At 44.8% G+C, this 19,863-nt stretch overlaps 1 protein-coding gene across 2 annotated transcripts in view; it reads right to left on the bottom strand.

Moving 5' to 3' along the window:
• Positions 1–2,350: 2,350 nt before the first annotated feature.
• Positions 2,351–19,863, bottom strand: part of grm3 (glutamate receptor, metabotropic 3) — an 82,018-nt gene continuing 64,505 nt past the window's right edge. Inside the window, exons 3-6 of one of the 2 annotated variants that reach the window (XM_078235988.1) lie at positions 13,388–14,454; positions 5,026–5,204; positions 3,226–3,263; positions 2,351–2,427 (exon numbers count right to left, since the gene is read on the bottom strand). In XM_078235988.1, coding sequence (XP_078092114.1) covers positions 2,351–2,427; positions 3,226–3,263; positions 5,026–5,204; positions 13,388–14,454 — 1,361 coding nt within the window. The remainder of the gene's footprint in view (positions 2,428–3,225; positions 3,264–5,025; positions 5,205–13,387; positions 14,455–19,863) is intronic. The other variant, XM_078235987.1, reaches the window with a different exon arrangement.

The following is a 19,863-nucleotide window of genomic DNA, read 5'->3' on the forward strand; positions in this document are numbered from 1 at the left end:
GAGGGATGAGAAAAAGGATCGGCTGCTGCACTGAAGAAGGAAAGATGAGGGGGACGTGGGGAGTCACCAAAAGGTGAGTCAGTGTTGAGAGGCAGAATTTATGTCACCCTCCCACCTCCCCAGGCAAGTTCACAGGAAAAGACTATTTGACTGATGGTCATGCATCATCCAATTGGTTAATGAATCTTTGTGCTTTCCAATTGGTGTAGACATGCAGTGCAGAACAAAGATGGATGGATGTGATGGCTAGATAAAAGAACAAAGAACAAAGAAAATTACAGCACAGGAACAGGCCCTTCGGCCCTCCAAGCCTGCACCGACCATGCTGCCCGACTGAACTAAGACCCCCTACCCTTCTGGGGACCAAAAGGGGCTGATCAAGTGATGAAACCGACAGGAAGGCAGTTAACCACAGTTGGCAACCCAGTTCTTTGCCCCAACCCCCCAATTAAATCCAGGGAGAGAAGGTTCAAGTGACCCCTTCCCATCCTGAGGCTAATTAAGGTGCCACAGTGGCCACTTTAGGGGCTAATTCTGCTGCCACTAGTCTTCAATGAGCGGGTGGATGGGGGTAGGCAGAAGGGGAGCTGAAGGTTGGCTAAGGTGGGCTTTCGGAGAGTTGGTGCAGACTTGATGGGCGGATGGCCTCCTTCTGCACTTCAGGGATTCTATTCTGAAGGGATTCTCGCCTTCATAGCGAGAGGATTTGAGTATAGGGATAGAGGTGTTTTGCTGCAATTGTACAGGGCGTTGGTGAGGCCACACCTGGAGTATTGTGTGCAGTTTTGGTGTCCTTATCTGAGGAAGGATGTCCTTGCTATGGAGGGATTACAGCGAAGGTTTACCAGGCTGATTCCTGGGATAGCAGGTCTGTCATATGAGGAGAGACTAAATCAGTTAGGTTTATATTCACTTGAGTTTAGAAAAGTGAGAGGGATCTCATAGAAACTTTTGAAATTCTAACAGGGTTTGACAGGATAGATTCAAAAAGAATGTTCCCAATGGTGGGGAAGTCCAGAACTAAGGGTCATAGTTTGAGGATAAGGAGCAAACCTTTTAGAACTGAGGTGAGGAGAAGTTTCTTCACCCAGTGGGTGGTGAATGTGTGGAATTCACTACTACAGAAAGTTGTTGAGGCCAAAATGTTGTCTGATTTCAAGAAGAAATTAGATATAGTTCCTGGGGGCTAAAGGAATCAAAGGATGGGGGCGAAGGGGGATCAGGATATTGAGTTCGATGATCAGCCATGATCAAGATGAATGGCGCAGCAGGCTTGAAGGGCCGAATGGCCTCATCCTGCTTCTAGTTTCTATGTTTCTGTGATTCCCAACATGTTGCATGAAAATGTGGCGAAAAGCAAAGCCATGGATGGGGCATTAGGATCTTCAGATTCGATGGTACTGGGAAGTGTTCGCATTGTTAGTGACGACGCTGTGGTTACAACATGGAAAATAACTTGGAAATTGAATCTGTTCCCCGTCTTAATTCAACCAAGAATCATCCATTATATCCTGTGGCTCAGCCACTTATTGATTCAAATAATCCCCACCAATCTATTACCTCTCTACCTTGCAAGGATATTTGCCTCACAGTCATCTTGATAATAAAACTAGGTATTAAAATGTAAAAGGTATTAAATAAGAAAATAACAGAATTGTTATTTTCAAATCAAACAAAATAGCTGTTTATTGGGTATGACCAAAGGCGGGGGTGGAGGGGGGGGGGGGGGGGGGGGCGTTTGCAAGACATTTAAAGGAATAAAAGTCATTCCGTAAGTTATTTAACATTGTTTTATTTACAGGCAGGTGGTTAGGTAGAAAAGCAAGGAATAGTTTCTGAATCAGTTATATTGGGTCTTATGAAAATCTGAGACCAATCCATTGTGGAAAAGTCAGTGCATAAAGAAGAATGCTGAGTACTAAATCAGTTCCATCAGTAGTTAGATTTTTATTCAGTTTATTTTACAATAAAGTTTTCATATTGTTTGTGCTGTTAGAACCATTAGTTACATAATGTAACTATTTGTATATACAACATAAAAATTACTATGCATTCTAGTGTAAATACATTAAGGATGGTAATAAAACCTCAAAACTTTATAATAGTCAGTTTGCCATATTTATTACAGTACTTGCCCTAAGTAAACAGTTTATAACAATGTATGTAAATAATAGTTATTTACAGGATAAAATACGATTAACCAGAAAAACAAGAGTACTAGTAGTTATTTACAGACCTTATAAATAATTTAATACGCTGTTTCTACAAAACAAGTTACTGATTCACCATTGCGCACGGTGCGTGCGCTTCTGAACAGTACAACAGTTTGACAGCTGAATAGGAAACAACTTCACAAAGATGATGTAGTTGAATCTAGAATTTCTCTTCCATTGCAAACAGTAGGAACATAGTGAGCACTGGCAGACGCTGCAAAGCAAGAGTATCATGGCACGTTATTCCAAATGTCCTTTAGAAATGTAGAAAGAAAATCATTCAAATCAAATTTACTTCCTCTGCTGTTTTCTCCCCAATCCCCTGAAGGAACTGGCTCATACAATCATAGAGTCCCTACAGTGCAGAAGGAGGCCATTTGGCCCATCGAGTCTGCACTGACCACAATCCCAACCAGGCCCAATCCCCATGTATTTACCCTAGCTAGTCCCCCTGACACTAAGGCGCAATTTAGCATGGCCAATCCACCTAACCCGCACATCTTTGGACTGTGGGAGGAAACCAGAGCACCCGGAGGAAACCCACGCAGACACAGGGCGAATGTGCAAACTCCACACACAGACAGTGACCCAAAGCCGGAATTGAACCCAGGTTCCTGGCGCTGTGAGGCAGCAGCGCTAACCACTGTGTCACCGTGCCGCGCCAGCTGTTGCTGTACGGTTCCCCCAGGCACCAAGAGCCTTCTGCCATTTGATTTCTTTCAATATGAGCCAAGACCAGGAGTATCACAGACTGTTCAACATCACAGATGTGTCCAATCTTGTCCTCACTGCCAAGTGCACAGTTGGGCATTTTCCTGGCGGAGTGATTAAGGACTTGGACATTGGCCAAATTTCCCCACACTCTAATCTAATGGTGCTGAGGCCAACTCCAGACTTTCAACAAACAAATGGCCAGATTACATATCTCCAAAATATACTATACCTCCCGCTCTCTCGAATATAATAATTTATCTTGGTAACGTTAATACAACATGGGGAGGTTAAAAAACACCTCTTTTTATTGACAAAGTACCTTTGTGGAAATGACTACTTTATTGTGACAACTAAACAAACCTTAAAAGAAATATCCGTGTGGTTGGTAGTGAGCAGGATTGCTGCAGACTGCAGGAAGATATCAATGGACTGGCAGCAAAATGGGAAACGAAATTCAACCAAGAGAAGTGTGAGGTGATGTATTTGGGGAGGTCAAACAAGGGGAAGGATTACATAGTAAATGAAAGGATACTGAGAGATGCAGACAAAGTGAGAGACCTTGGAGCGAATGCCCACAGATCCCCACAGGTAGCAGGGGACAGGTAGATGAGATGGTTATGAAGGCAGGTGAAGGCACAGAATACAAGAACAGGGAGGTTATTCTGGAACTGTATAGAACATTAGTTCGAATACAACTTGAGTAGCATGTGCAGTTCTGGTCAACTCATTACAGAAAGGCTGTAATTGCATGAGAGAGGGTGCAGAGGAGATTAACAAGGATGTTGCCAGGACTGAAAAATTGCAGCTATGAAGAAAGACTGGAGAGGTTGGGGTGTTCTCCTTGGAACAGAGGAGGTGGAGGGGAGATTTGATTGAGATGTACAAAATTGTGAGGGTCCTGGATAGTCCTGGAAGGGCCTATTCGTCTTAACAGAGAGGTCAGTGACCAGGGGCCACAGATTTAAATTGATTGGTAGAAAGGTTAGAGAGGAAATGGGGAAAAACATTTTTTCACTCAGTGGGTTGTGGGGGTCTGGAACTCACTGCCTGAAAGGGCAGTAGAGGCAAAAACTCTTAACTCATTTGAAAAGTATCTGAAAAGGAACCTGGGGTCCTGTAACCTGCAGGAATACGGACCAAATGCCGAAAAGTGGGATTAGGGTGGGTGGCGGGTTTTTAATCGGTGCAGACACCATGGGCAGTAAACTTTCGATGATTCTAACGAAATAGATTTTAGTTGACTTTTTTAAAAGTTTCACAATAGTTAGGCCTTAAAACTAATCAGGTCTGGCAGCATCTGTGGAGAGAGAAACAGTTAGTGTTTCTGAGTCCAACATGTTTCTTCTTTGGAATCAAAACATTAATTCTGCTTCTCTCTCCACAGATGCCGATGCTTTGGTTATTATGATACTTTGAGGATAGTTGGGTGGGTGGGGAGCAGAAACATTCAGAGGGGCTGGATTTTACAGAGCACTGTATTTCTCAAACACCACCAGCCCCCCACCCCACCCCACAACCCCTACCTCCCCAAAACATGCAATCACCATTGAGTGATGAGGGTGGGGTGGGGTAACCCCCTTTGCCAAGCCCACAGCCAGACTGCTGGGGTGTACCTGGCAGCCTTGCCATGTGGCATTGCCATTCCCTCACTGGTACAATACCAGTGGGGGAAGAAAGAAGCCCTGAAGTGGCCATTAATTGACTATTTAAGGGCTTCAATTAGCTCAAGGGCAGGCAGGCCACCCACCTCAGCGCAGGTCAAATGCCAGGCAAGGTGCCCTCCTGCCATCCCACCCATCATCCTGCCAGCCTGTTGCTCCCAGGAAGGGTCAGTGGGACATAAAATTCTGGTCAAGGATTTAATTCCTGCATTTTCCACACATTAGTGGGAATAATACATGGTCGAGAATTACAACCCCAATGAACAAAGAGAAAGAAAATTCCTTCTGAACAACTGACTGTTGATATTGGGGTATATTCATAAAAGTTGATCGGGGGAGGGGGTTGTTATGTGTGTTTTTTCAGGGATTTAGAGGCTCTTCTGCATAGATTATGGGTGAAGAATAGAAAAACCCACAGAATTAGCCCCCCTTTTTACTTACAGTGCGAGTGACTAGTGACAGTTCCGCTGACACTGAACCTGTTCATGGTGAGTCTGTGGCTGGTCACGTTCTTCTGCGGCTGAAACACGATGATGTGCACCTTGGGAGCAAAGAGGCAGCCTAGCACCACAAAACCACTCAGGCTGACTGAGATACACATGGTTGTCGTCTGAACCTGTGGAACAAAAGCAATTGTTAAACTATTGAACAGGTTCTTAAAGCCGAGAGACCAACACTTGAGCTATGTGCGCCAAACATTGTAAGTGTGTTTGTTCCAAATCAAGATTCAGAGTTACGTGTCCTGATTGGGCAATTGGGTACAACACCACAGCTGGAGTTACTCAGAAGTCAAATTCAGTCTTAGGAAAGCCACAGGATAGAAATCACTGCTAGCATTGGTACATTTGGACCACCTAATGTGTTTCCATCAAATGCCTTGCTACACTATTTTAACAGAAACTTTATCCTGTTTTAAAGAAATCGATGACTGCCTCGAAAATAATGGAGGCAGCAATCTGATAATTGTGTTGAAATCTGTGTTCTGATTATTTTGTCAATAGTAATTTTTACCTTGTGTTCCGGGGTGGGGGGGGTCAAATTCATGTCAAATATTGGTTTGAAGTGATCCACGTGACGTTTTAATTTGGTAATGTTACGTAGAATTCCTGATCCAGGTCTAGTCCAACTCCAAGTGTGTTGTGCTGCTTCAGAATCACTTGTCAAACTAAGTTGACAGCGATGTGTTGTTACTCATAAATTCTCATCGTGTTACAGTTTTTCTCTGGACATGCCATTTGGACAGTAAAGCAAAATTGTGATGATGTTACTGGATCAGTAATCTAGAGACCTTGTCTAATGATTCTGACAAGTTCAAAGCCCACAATGGTAGCTGGGGAATTCAAATTAAATAAATCCGGATTTAAAAAGTTACTGTCAGTGATGGTAGCTACCAGATTGTCTTAAAATCCCACCTGGTTCACTGATGGCATTTTGGAAGGGAAATCAATCCTAGAATCCCTACAGTGCAGAAGGAGGCCATTCGGCCCATCGAGTCTGCACTGACTCTCTGGCAGAGTATCTTACCCGGGCCATCTCCCCCAGCCCTATCCCCTAACCCCACACATTTACCATGGCTAATCCATCTCACCTACACATCTTGGGACACTAAAGGGCAATTTAGCATAGCCAATCCACCTAACCTGCACATCTTTGGACAGTGGGAGGAAACCTGAGCACCCGGAGGAAACCCACGCAGACACGGGGGAGGCTGGAATCAAACTTGGGTCCCTGGCACTGTGAGGCAGCAGCGCTAACCACTGTGCCACCGTGCCGCTCCCATCCTTACCCAGTCTGGCCTATATGTAACTCACAGCCCACAGCAATGTGACTGACTCTTAACTAGCCTCTGAAATGGTCCAGCTAACCACTCAGTCACATCGAAACACTATAAAAAACTATAACAAAAGTAAAATTATGGATTGCAGCATCTCATGAGGGCGGCTCACCACCACCTTGTCTGTGACAATTAAGAATGGGCAACATATGCTGGGCTGGACAGCGACACCACATCTCCTGAAAGAATAGGGAAAGTTGTGAACTCTATCTGTATGTTCAAATCTGGCACAATGTGTAACGTCTGTGGATGATTCAATCTTTTCCATGCCAATAATCCACCGCAGAAACAAAAGATTATAGTGAATTTATGGAGAGGAGTCTCTGTTGAAAAGCAAAATGAATTGGACCATTCTGATCTCCATAGTACGAGAGGAGCTGTCTACCAATTCAGACACGATCCGGGCAGCACATACAAATTAGATAGGCACTGAGATTCTGTGAGTAAGTAATTCCCACTACCCATGACCCAGATTACAGTTAATGGTGCAATATTGAGCTACACAGATTGGGAGCTCCCAGATTCAATTATTGCACTTTACTGAGTTACATGACCTCATTCGGAGTAGCAATGGAGCTGTATAATTGGCCTCTAGTGTCCTAGAATTCATGCTTTTCCACTATTGTGTAATGTGTGAACCTTGTTAGAGTCCTGACCACAACTTTAACAAATGGACTAACACTTTTGTTTAAATTTCAGACAAAGATATTCATAAAAAATGTACTGGTACGTTAGTCACTATTACCACCCTGGGATTTTAAATCATTTGTTCCCACTTTAGATGTAGTTACTATCACATCCACCTGCTCTGACTATCCCACACAGCTAGCTATATTAAAAAATTCAACCCATTACCATCAACACCAATTCTGTTAAAACTATACAAAGGGGGCAGGCTATTTTGAGCAATTCAAACAGCTGCCTGGGGTCACATTCTGCTCATACGAACATGTGAGCATACAAATGGGGTGGCACAGTGGCACAGTGATTAGCACTGAGGCCTCACAGTGCCAGGGAGCCGGGTTCAATTCCGGCCTCAGGTCACTGTCTGTGTGGAGTCTGCACATTCTCCTCGGGTCTGCGTGGGTTTCCTCCGGGTGCTCCAGTTCCTTCCACAGTCCAAAGATGTACAGGTTAGGTAGATTGGCCATGCTAAAATTAACCCTTAGTATCAGGGGGATTAGCAGGATAAATGTGTGTGGTAACTAGGATAGGGATTGCTGTCGATGCAGGCTCAATGGGCCAAATGGCCTCCTTTTGCACCGTAGGAATTCTATGATTCTTCTATGAAATTAGGAGCAAGAGTAGGCCATTTGGTCCCTCAAACTTGGTCCACCATTCAATAAGCTGACCTGGTTGTGGCTTCAACTCCACAATCCATCTACCCCAATAACCTTTGACTCTCTTATTAGTTAAGAATCTATCTACCTCTGCCTTAAAATTATTAGACCCAGCCTCTACTGCTCTCTGAGGAAAAGGGTTCTAAAGATTCACAACCCTCTGAGAGGAAATAAAATCTTCTCATCTCCATCTTGAACAGAAATCCCCTTATTTGTAAACTGTGTCCCCTAGTTTTGTCTCTCCCACAAAGAGAAATACTCTTTCAGCATCCACCCTGTCAAGTTCCCTCAGAATCTTATATATTTCAATAAGATTATCTCTCAATGTTCTGAAGTTGGATGTATGCAGGCCCATTCATTCCAACCTTTCCTTGTAAGATAACCCCATCCCAGGTATCAGATGTTTATTTATTAGTGTCACAAGTAGGCTAATATTAACACTTCAATTAAGTTACTGTGAAAATCACCTAGTCGCCACCTTCTGGCGTGTTCGGGTACACTGAGGAAGAATTTAGCATGGCCAATGCATTTAACCAGCACGTCTTTTGGACTGTGGGAGGAAACCGGAGCACCCGGAGGAAACCCACACAGACATGGGGAGAACGTGTAGACTCCGCATGGACAGTGACCCGAGCCGGAAATCAAACCCGGGTCCCTGGCGCTGTGGGGCATCATTGCTAACCACTGTGCCATTGTGCCGCCCATAAAATTTGAGTTTAGTAGATATTCTCTTCGGTTCAGTGGCCTGAGTTGCTCTGAGAAAAAGAATCCACAGCTATTACCTTCTGAAATGGATTGACTCTGATTAATATCTATTTCTGCTATAGCATCACCCAGTAGATGTAACAATATGTCTCTCTTGCCATCCAAACTGGATATTGTGTTTTATGGATGTACTAGGCTGAAAGTTTTATTTTAGGTGAGAAGAGGCTGGAACAAAGCATAAAACTGTTTTTTTTCAGTGAACATACAACGCAACAATTATGATCACACATTTCACTGAATCAGTACAAGTTTTATAATGAATAGAATCATAGAATGTCTATAGTGCAGAAGGAGGTCATTTGGCCCATCAAATCTGCCCTGTCTCTTCTACAGAACATCCCATCCAGGCCCTTTACCCGTCACCCTATGTATCTATCCCACTAATCCCCCTAACCTACAAAACTTGGAACAATAAGGCACAATAAGGCCAATACATCTAACCTGCACATTTTTGGAGTTTCTTCTGGCAATAATAGAGATAATAAACAAGCAACACTATCAGAGTCTTTCTTTTATTACTTCCTGGCATGTGGGTATCAATGGCAAGGCCAGCATTTGTTGCCCATTCCTATTGAGAAGGCAGTGCCATAGTCCACCTGGTGTAGATACATCTACAATGTTGTTATAGAGCCTAAATGTTGTCCAGGTCTGGCTGCATATGGACATGGACCACTTCAGTATCTGAGGAGTTGCTCAGATACTGAGCATTGCATAGTCATCAGCAAACATCCCCACTTCTGACATTATGATGAAGGAAATTCATTGATGAAGCAATTAAGATGGTTGCGGCTCGGATAATACCCTGAGGAACTCCTGCTGGGGCTGAGAGCATTGGCCTCCAGCAACCATCCTCCAATCAGTGGAGAGATTTCCCCCTAATTCCCTTTGTCTCCAGTTTTATTCTGAGGTGCAGAGGGATCTGGGTATCCTAGTGCATGTGTCAAAAAAGGTGAGAATGCCAGTACAGCAAGTAATTAGGAAGGCTAATAGAATGTTATTGTTCATTCTGAGGGGAATTGAATACAAAAATTATGTTTCAGTTGTACAGGGCATTGGTGATACCACATCTGGTGTATGGTGTATAGTATTGGTCTCCTTATTTAAGGAAATATGTAAATAAATTTGAAGTAGTTCAGGGAAGGTTTACCAGACTAAAACTAGGAATGAGCAGGTTGTCTTATGAGGAAAGATTGGAGAGGTTTGGTTTGTATCCACTGGAGTTTAGAGAGGCGACTTGATCATAACCTTTAAGATCCTGAGGGGTATTGACAGGGTGGATGTGGAGACCATGGGTGGGATTTAGAACTAGGGGTCACTGTTTAAAAGTTTAAGATGGAGTTGAGGAAATGTTTTCTCTCAGAGGGACGCAAACCTCTGGAACTCTCTTCCTCAAAAGGCAATGGAAGCAGAATTAATGAATATTTTTCAGTCAGAGCGAGATAGATTCTTGATTAACAAAGGGGTGAAGGGTTATCAGCGATAGGCAGGGTCAGATGAGATCAACCATTAATAGCGGAGCAGGCTCGAGGGGCTGAGTGGCCTACTCATACTCCTAATTCATATGTTTGTATGCTCGGACTCTTTGATGTCACACTTGGTCAAAATGCTGCCTGGATGTGAAGGACAGCGGCTTTCAATCCCCCGCTGAGTTCAACTCATTTGTCCATGTTTGAAACCAGGTTGTAATTAGTTCAGGAGCTGAGTGGCCCTGGCAGAACCCAAACTGGGCTTCATTGAGCAGGTTATTGATGTGTGAGTGCAAAATGGAGCTGAGACACAAATGGATCAGCAATGATCTTATTGCATGGTGGAGCAGGCTTGAAGGGCTGAATGGCCTCCTCCTGCTATGTCCTACGTATGCACTATTGCTAGAATGTTGTCAGGGGCCCATAGCTTTTGCCATATCCAGTGCTTTTAGCCATTTACTGATATCATGTGAAATTAGTCAAATTGGCTGGAAACTGTCATCTGTGTTGCTGGGGATCTCAGAGGATGCCAAGATGGATTATCGACTCGGCACTTCTGGCTCAAGATGGTTGCCAATGCCTCAGCCTTGTATTTTGCACTGATATGCTGGGCTCCCCCAGCATTAAGGATGTAGAGTTTGTGGCTTATTCACCTCTTCCTGTTAATAGTTTCATTTTCTTTCACTATTCACGCCTGGATGTGGCAGAGTTTTGATCTGATCGGTTGGTTGTGGGATCACTTAGCTCTGTCTATCGCATGCTGCTTCTGCTGCTTGACACGCAGGTAGCCCTGTACTTGTAGCTTCACCTGGTTAGCACCTACATTTTTAGGGATGCCTAATGCTGCTCCTGGCATGCCCTCCTGTACTCTTCATTGAACCAGGATGATTCCTTGGTTTGGTAGTAATTGTGGGGTGGGCAGGCCTTGAAGTTACAGATTGTGGCTGTATACAGTTCAGCCGCTGTTGATGTTACACAGCACTTCATAGATGCCCAGTGCTGAGTGGGTAGATCTGCTCTGAATCTGTCCCAACTTGAGGGAGGGTATGCTCTGTGTAGATAAAAATTCCTCTACACAATGGTGTAAGGTACTTAATTGAACTTACACACAAGTTAACAGATATTTAATTGTTTATGATACTTGGGGAAAAGTAATATTTGAATAAGCTTTCTTCTTAGTATTTTATAACTTGCATGAATAAATGTTGCTTTAAAAACCATTATATTTAAATTTAACTCTTTTCCGAATCTTTTCTGTGTAAAAATGGTCAGAATCCAGAGATATGGCAATAATAGTTCTGACTCCAGTTCTGTTTTGCTCTAAACTTGCTTCTGGTTTTGGAAAATCTCTGCAGAGAGGAAGGGCTGAAATTCCATCTCTGATCTTAGAGGAAAGAGTTGGGGAGGAATCCGATGGAGGTGATGAGGGTCTTGGCTTCCTCCTGGGCAAACCTGCCATATACGGGCCTATCAATGGCTTGTCATGGCATCAGGCCTATGGGGCCAGGAAGTTCCACCCACAGAGAATGCCAGGTGATCAGAGGCCAGGGGCTCTTTTGCCCAAAAGTGCCACTAGGTGGGCGGTGATTGCTGTCAGACTGACACCCACCAGAGGCCCAGGATCATGAAGTGAATCAGGCCATAGGTAAATGATGGCAGGCGGAGTTTTGCAGAGTGGGAATCAAAGGAAAGGAGGATGTTGGGGGGGGGGGGGGGGGAGGGGGTTGGCTATGAGGGGGTTGGCTATGAGGGCAGAGCATAGAAATCATAGAAACCCTACAGTGCAGAAGGAGGCCATTTGGCCCATCGAGTCTACACCGACCACAATCCCACCCAGGCCATATCCCTACATATTTTACCCACTAATCCCTCTAACCTACGCATCTCAGGACACTAAGGGGCAATTTTAGCATGGCCAATCAACCTAACCCGCACATCTTTGGACTGTGGGAGGAAACTGGAGCACCCGGAGGAAACCCACGCAGACACGAGGAGAATGTGCAAACTCCACACAGACAGTGACCCGAGCCGGGAATCGAACCCGGGACCCTGGAGCTGTGAAGCAGCAGTGCTAACCACTGCGCTACCGTGCCACCCTCGGATCAGTGGATCCCAGTGGGCCACCCCCCACCCCCCCACCCCCCCACCCCCCCACCTTCCCATTTTCCCAATGCCAGGTCCCTTGATCAACCACTAAGTGCCTTGGATTGAAGGTCCCCGTCACCCCAGGTGATCACAAGCAACCTGGGCAGGTTTGTGCATCGTGCCCCCCCCCCCCCCCCCGCCAATGTGGCAACAGGTCTGCCCAGCACTGGGGTAATTGGGTATTAATTGCCCAGTTAAGGGCCTCATTTGGAGGTGTGGTAGGATCACCATCCACAGAAATTTTGCCAGCTGGAAAGGTTTGGCTTTTGGGGATGGTGAGGAAAAATAGCTGGAAATATAAGAAGGTAATAGTACATCTTGCATACACAAAGAAACTCTAATATTAAGATATAGAATCAGGGAATCCCTACTGTGCAGAAGGACTCTGCACCGACTCTCCAACAGGGCATCTTATCCATGCTCTAACCCCATAACCCCACATATTTACCCTGTTAATCCCCCTAACCTGCACATCTTTGAACACTAAGGGGCAATTTAGCATGGTCAATCCACCTCACCTGCACATCTTTGGACTGTGGGAGGAAACTGGAGCACCTTGAGGAAACCCATGCAGACATGGGGAGAAGGTGAAAACTCCACACAGACAACCACCCAAGGCCAGGCTTGAACCCAGTTCCCTGGTGCACAGTTCCATCGTGCCTCACCAATATCTGGGAAATGTAGAAGAATTATACAATCTGTGCCATGGACTACTGATGGAACATTAAAGACTAATATTTATGGGCATAATGGAAAAAATGCTGAATTATGTAGGGATGCTAAATTACTGTCATCCCTTGCTGAGTGACTTTAATTTCACTATTCAATCAGGTGTACATTAATCCTGTATGCAATGATAAGTTGAACAAAACGATTTACTAAATAATTACATAAGGAACAGCACTAGGATTTGAGATTAACTTTGATCTATTATTGGAGATTCGTAGCCAATAGCAAATGCCAAAATTCTGACATTAAAACGGAAAATGCAGGTCAGTTAGCACCTGGAGGGAAAGGTAACTTCACGTCTTGGTGGGACCTGAAACATTCACCAGCTTTCTCCTTCAGATGCTAACTACCCTGCCAGGCTTTTAAATTACTTACTTTTCAATTAAACATCTATCGTGATATTGCCAGTACTTTACTGACAGCATAACGGGAATATATGAATGTAATATATTTGCCTCATCCTCACTGACACTTTGGAACTTAAACCTTGATGATAGCATAGAAAGAATCAATCACTTACCCTATAATCACTGGATGTGACGTAAAATATAGGGAGAAAGGCAAGCCAGATGATACATGTTGTGTACATGGTAAATCCAATAAATTTTGCTTCATTGAAATTTTCAGGACATTTCCGTGTCTTAAAGGCATAGACGGTACACAGGGTCACCAACACCACATCATATGTCAACGACATTAACATGCTGGAGTCCTTTACGTTACATTTCAGAATGACTGTCTCTCTTTTCTCAGGGACTGTGTACCTTCTTGTACCAGGAGCCTCCAGAATCAGCCAGACTGACACGATGATAATCTGAACTGAGATGAGACTCAGACAGATGAAGACTTGAGAACTGGGACTGATGAACCTGGGTCTCTGGGCCCCGTCCTTCACACCATTAAATATCCTAGCAATGCGGTTGGTCTTGGTAAGCAGTGCTGAGTAGCACACGGCAAAGGATGTGCCAAGTCCTAATCGGCGCAAGGTGCATATAGCTGGTGAGGGTTTCGCGATAAAGAAAAATGTCATACAGTAGGAAAAGAAGACCCCAAACAGCAAAATGTAGCAGAGTTCACGTCCTGAGGCTTTGATAAGAGGTGTGTTGTTGTGCTTTACAAAGATAGTGGCAACCATCAGTGTAGTGACAATCCCAGCACACGAGATGGTAATTGGTCCCACAGCCCAGGCATCTCCCCATCTGATATACTCCTCTGGTAAGTCATAGCATCCTGTGAGGTCCTCATTGGGCCATCTGCCCGGTCCACAGTCCTTGCACGTGAACTCATCCTCCAAATATGCATAGGGGTCGCACGGTACACAAATCCAGCAGCACACGTCTCCAGGCTGCATGTTTTTGATCTCGTTTTGGGCGCACGGATCACTGCATTGTGATGTGGGGATGTGATCTTTGGGCCAGTGAATCAGCGCTGTGTTCAGAGACAAAGACTTTGCCCATTGGCCAACCTTGATGTAGGTGTATTTTCCTGCAACTTTCTGAAAGTTGAACACATTATACCGACCAATGCCATCGCCATTTCCATCAAATTTAACTTCACTCTCCATATCACCAGGGGGCCGGAATGGGGCTGAAAAAAAAAAGAGCAAGATGACATTAAAAACACATCTTCAACCTCAGTGATACTCATGATGTGGAGTTGCCGGCGTTGGACTGGGGTAAGCACAGTAAGTAGTCTCACAACACCAGGTTAAAGTCCAACAGGTTCATTTGGTAGCACAAGCTTTCGGAGCGCTGCCCCTTCATCAAGTGAGTCACTCATCAAATAAACCTGTTGGACTTTAACCTGGTGGTATGAGACTACTTACTAAGTGACAATCCTATAGGCAGCACTTGTTCCAAAGTACCACAGCGTGGTGAAACCATGTGTACATATGCACAGTAAAGACTAAATTCCATCTGCCACGTTTTGGATGATTTACTCAGATACTTCTCCCCAGCACACACACCAGCTACAAAGCTCATTCCATCCTGGGACATAAGCAGTTGTTTTCATTCTATGTTATTCTTAAACAATTAATATAACCACTGTCTATTTTTTTTCTGACTTTCCATGTCTAAAGTTTTGCTGGCTGCTAACTCTGATACGCAGGAGTGAATCTTCCATTTATTTTTTTAGAAAATCACAGGAAATCTCTCTTGGGTCAGAATCGCCCTCATTCCACTTTGAACTGACTTCTCCTGAGCTTCCTTGAGCTGTTGCATAAATCCAGTTACCCTCCTTCCCCCACCAACTCTGCCCAATTCAAAGTGAGATGGTGGAGCTGGAGGTTGCACTGAGTAACTGTCCAACATTCAACACCATTCATGACTCCTCAGATACTGAAGCAGTCTGTGTTCAAATTCAGCAAGATCTTTGATGATTTTTGATTTGGTTTGATTTATTATCGTCACATGTATTGGGATACAGTGAAAAGTATTGTTTTTTGCGAGCTATACAGACAAAACATACCGTTCATTAAGTACATAGGGGAGAAGGAAAGGAGAGTGTGCAGAATATGGTGTTACAGTCACAGCTAGAGTGTGGAGAAAGATCAGCTTAATATATGGTAGGTCCATTCAAATGTCTGATGCCAGGCTTGGGCTGATAAGTGGCAAATTTGCACTTCACAAGTACCAGGCAATGACCATCTCCAACAAGAGAGGATCTAACCATCACCCTTGACATTCAATGGCATTACCATCGCTGAATATCCTTCTATCAACATCCTGGGGGTTACCATTGACTAGAAACTGAACTGGACTAGCCATATAAATATTACGGCTACAAGAGCAGATCAGAGGCTGGGGATACTGCAGCGAGTAACTCACGGCCTGATACCTCAAAGCCTGAGTGTAATAGAATACTCTCCACTTGCCTGGATGAGTGCTGCTCCAACAACTCAAGAAGCTTGACACCATCCACGACAAAGAATCCCATTTGATTGTTACCCTTTCCACAAACATTCGATCCCTCCATCACCAATGAACAGTGACAGCAGTGTGTACCATCTACAAGGTGCATTGCCGAAACTCACCAAGATTCCTTAGGCAGCGCCTTCCAAACCCACGACCACTACCATCTAGAAAGACAAGAGCAGCAGATACCTGGGAACACCACCTGGAGGATTCCCTCCAAGCCACCGACCATCCTGACTTGGAAAAATATTGCCATTCCTTCACTGTTGCTGGGTTAAAATTCTGGAGTTCCCTCCTTAACAGCACTGTGGGTGTACCTACACATGATGTGGAGATGCCAGCGTTGGACTGGGGTGAACACAGTAAGAAGTCTCACAACACCAGGTTAAAGTCCAACAGGTTTATTTGGTAGCAAAAGCCACTAGCTTTCGGAACAGGCTGTTCCTTCGTCAGGTGGGTGGGTGTTCTGATCACAAACAGGGCACAAAGACACAAACTCAATTTACATGAACAATGGTTGGAATGACATTGTCTGTACCTTTAAGACTTGATTAGCTGTAAAGACTCACATTCCAATCATTATTCATGTAAATTGAGTTTGTGTCTTTGTGCCCTGTTTGTGATCAGAACTCTCACCCACCTGACGAAGGAACAGCCTGTTCCGAAGCTAATGGCTTTTGCTACCAAATAAACCTGTTGGACTTTAACTTGGTGTTGTTAGACTTCTTACTGGGTGTACCTACACCACAGGGAGTGCAGTGGTTCAAGAAGGCAGCTCACCACCACCTTCTCAAGGGCAGTTAGGGGTGGGCAATAAATGCTGGTCTGGCCAGCAGTGACCACATCCTGTCAATGAATAAAATAAACTTACACAGGACCCAATGAGGAGCAGAAGTTTTTCAGAATTCAGTGGATGTAGATGAAACTGAGAAATCTTTGTCTTTTTTAATTCATTCATGGGATGTGGGTGTTGCTGGCTAGGCCAGCATTTATTGCCCATCCCTAGTTGCTCTTGAAAAAGTAGTGGTGAGCTGCCTCCTTAAACAGCTGCAGTCCCTGAGGTGGAGGTACACTCACAGTGCTGTTAGGGAGGGAGTTCCAGGGTTTTGACCCAGCAACAGTGAAGGAATGGCAATATATTGTCAAATCAGGATGGTGAGTGACTTGGAGGGGAACCTCCAGGTGGTGGTGTTCCCAGGTATTTGCTGCTCTTGACCATCTGGATGGTAGAGGTCATGTGTTTGGAAGATGCTGCCTAAGGAACCCCAGTGAGTTTCTGCAGTGTATCTTGTAGATGGCACACACTGCTGCCACTGTTCATCTATGATGGAGGAATTGAATGTTTGTGGAAGGGGTAATAATTAAACGCTGCTTTGTCCTAGATGTCGAACTTCTTGAGTGTTGTTGCAGCTACACTCATTCAGGCAAATGAAAGTATTCCATCACACTTGTGCCTTGTATTTGCTGGACAGGCTTTGGAGAGTAAGGAGGTGAGTTACTCTCTGCAGGATTCCTAGCCTTTGACTTGCTCTGGTAGCCACAGTATTTATTTGGCTCGTCCAGTTCAGTTTCTAGTCAATGGTAACCTCCCAGGGTGTTGATGGTCGGGATTCATTGATAGTAATGCCATTGAATGTCAAGGGGTGATGGTTCGTTGGAGATGTTCACTGCCTGGCGCTGGTGCGGTGTGAATGCTACTTGTCACTTCTTAGCCTAAGGCTGGATATTGTCCAGGTCTTGTTGCATTTGGGCATGGACTGCTTCACTATCTGAGGAGTTGTGAATGATACTGATCATTTTGCAATCATCAGCGAACATCCCCACTTCTGATCTTATGATGGAAGGAAGGTCATTGATGAAGCAGCTGAAGGTGGTTGGGCCTAGGACACTCCCCTGAGGGGCTCCTGCAGAGATGTCCTGGAGCTGAGACCATTGACCTCCCACCACCACAACCACCTTCCTTCATGCCAGTATGACTCCAAACAGTGGAGATTTTCCCCCTGAGTCCCATTGATTCCACTTTCGCTAGGGCTCCTTGATGCCACATACAGTAAAATGTTGCCTTGATGTCAAGGGCTGTCACTCTCACCTCACCTCTGGAGTTCAGCTCTTTTGTCCATGTTTGAACCAAGGCTGTATTAAGGTCAGAAGCTGAGTGACGCTGGCAGAACCCAAACTGAGCATCCAGGAGCAAATTGAAATAGAAGAGACCGGTGATCTTTGAATTCAGATTTCTTTAAGATAGGAACTGATCTTGACAGTAGGTGAGGGGGATTAGAGAGGTAAATGCATGGGTTACAGGGATAGGGTAGAGGGTGGGCTTATGTAAGATGTTCTGTCAGAGAGTCGGTGTAGATTTGATGGTCTGAGTAGCCTCTTTCTGCAATGTAGAAAGAGACGATCATGAGGGGTCACGGGCTCAAGGTGAGAGGGGTGAGGTTTAACTCAGATATCAGAGGGACGTTTTTTACACAGAGAGTGGTGGGGGCCTGGAATGCACTGCCAAGTAGGGTGGTGGAGGCAGACACGCTGGCATCGTTTAAGACTTACCTGGATAGTCACATGAGCAGTCTGGGAATCGAGGGATACAAACGAATGGTCTAGTTGGACCAATGAGCGGCACAGGCTTGGAGGGCCGAAGGGCCTGTTTCCTGTGCTGTACTGTTCTTTGTAAGGATTTTATAATTCTATGATCAGCTACATTTTTTTTGTCAATCTTCCCACATTTGTTTCTAACTGCGTCTGGAGGGGTGAAATGTCACCTCTGGATCTTAGCCAGCTACAAGTGCCTGGTAAAAATGAGGGACGAGATGAACATTCTCGTATCTCACTGGAAAGAAATCCCTCAAGAAATAGAAAAGACAAATGAAATGCACTAAAGGGTGGATAGTGCAATGCCCAAGATGCGTGGAAGGACTGGGGGCGGAGAAAGGGGGTGGCGTATGTGGCTGAGTCACGTGACCTTCATGCTTATTTACCTCCTGGTATCAATGTAACAACATATTTACAATTGCCTGGGAAAAATCACCCAGCGGGCAAAGAGTGGTATACGGCACATCGAGACTCAATGATGGCAGAAAGTAAGACATGGGATAGGGATAAAGTTGTTAAAAGTATTAAGGAGGAAAAAGGTGGATGGTGAGTGGGGGGGGGGGGGGGGGGGGGGGGGGGGGTGAACAAACTGTAGTGATGTGGCCCTAAAAGGAGACTTTGAAAGTTGACTATCTGGTAGGATTTTGAAAGCCTTGTGCCAAAACAATGGGATTCTCTCTCGTGGTTGATTTTCTCTTGAGTCACTCTCTGTGCATTAGTGACTCGCCCAGATACAGGGCGGAATTCTACCGCTATGCGGGTTGCAAAATGGAATTCTCAATTGGCCTCGGGTGGGATTTTAGTGACTGTTTTATTTAACAGGAAATGCAGGTTAGTTATTATTAATACAATGAAAGTGGAACAAAAGACCCCACAAAGCTCATTAATCTGTTGGGGTAATTGATAACACTATACAATTACTGATTTCCATTTCTGTGCAGGTCCTTCTGTGACTCCTGGCTCACAAAAAATAGCTTCCAACTTTTCTTTTTGGTCTCTCTTTTGCTGGATTGCCTATCTGTGCACTATATCTGTCTGCTAAAACTGCAATCAGGGAACTATGTACACCACGGAGCCCCAATTTGCAAGATCCATCGTAGCTGGTCAGCCCATTGAGCCAGTGGAATGTCTCTTTAAGGACTGGGAGTGCTGGTACAAAGGGGTGGTAAGTTTCTAAGCTAGTTAATGTTGGATGGCCTGTTGATTCTAACCCATGATATCTGGGCTGGGATTTTCCACTCACATTGGCATCGGGCGGGTTTGGCGACGGAAATATCTTGAGATGGCCAATGTTTGACATTGACGTAACAGCAGGAAGTGATTGCCCCGTTCCCCCGTCACTGCTGGCTGTATTTCCCACTGTTCAACATCAGGGATCCCATTGTAATATATTTGCATATCATTATCAGGCCCATACACCAGGATCCTCCTTGGTGGACCAGGCCATGGGGATGCTGAAGGTGAGGTTCGAGTGCCTGGACTCGGCTGG

Source organism: Mustelus asterias, chromosome 19 (assembly GCF_964213995.1).
Source record: "Mustelus asterias chromosome 19, sMusAst1.hap1.1, whole genome shotgun sequence".
Taxonomy (NCBI): domain Eukaryota; kingdom Metazoa; phylum Chordata; class Chondrichthyes; order Carcharhiniformes; family Triakidae; genus Mustelus; species Mustelus asterias.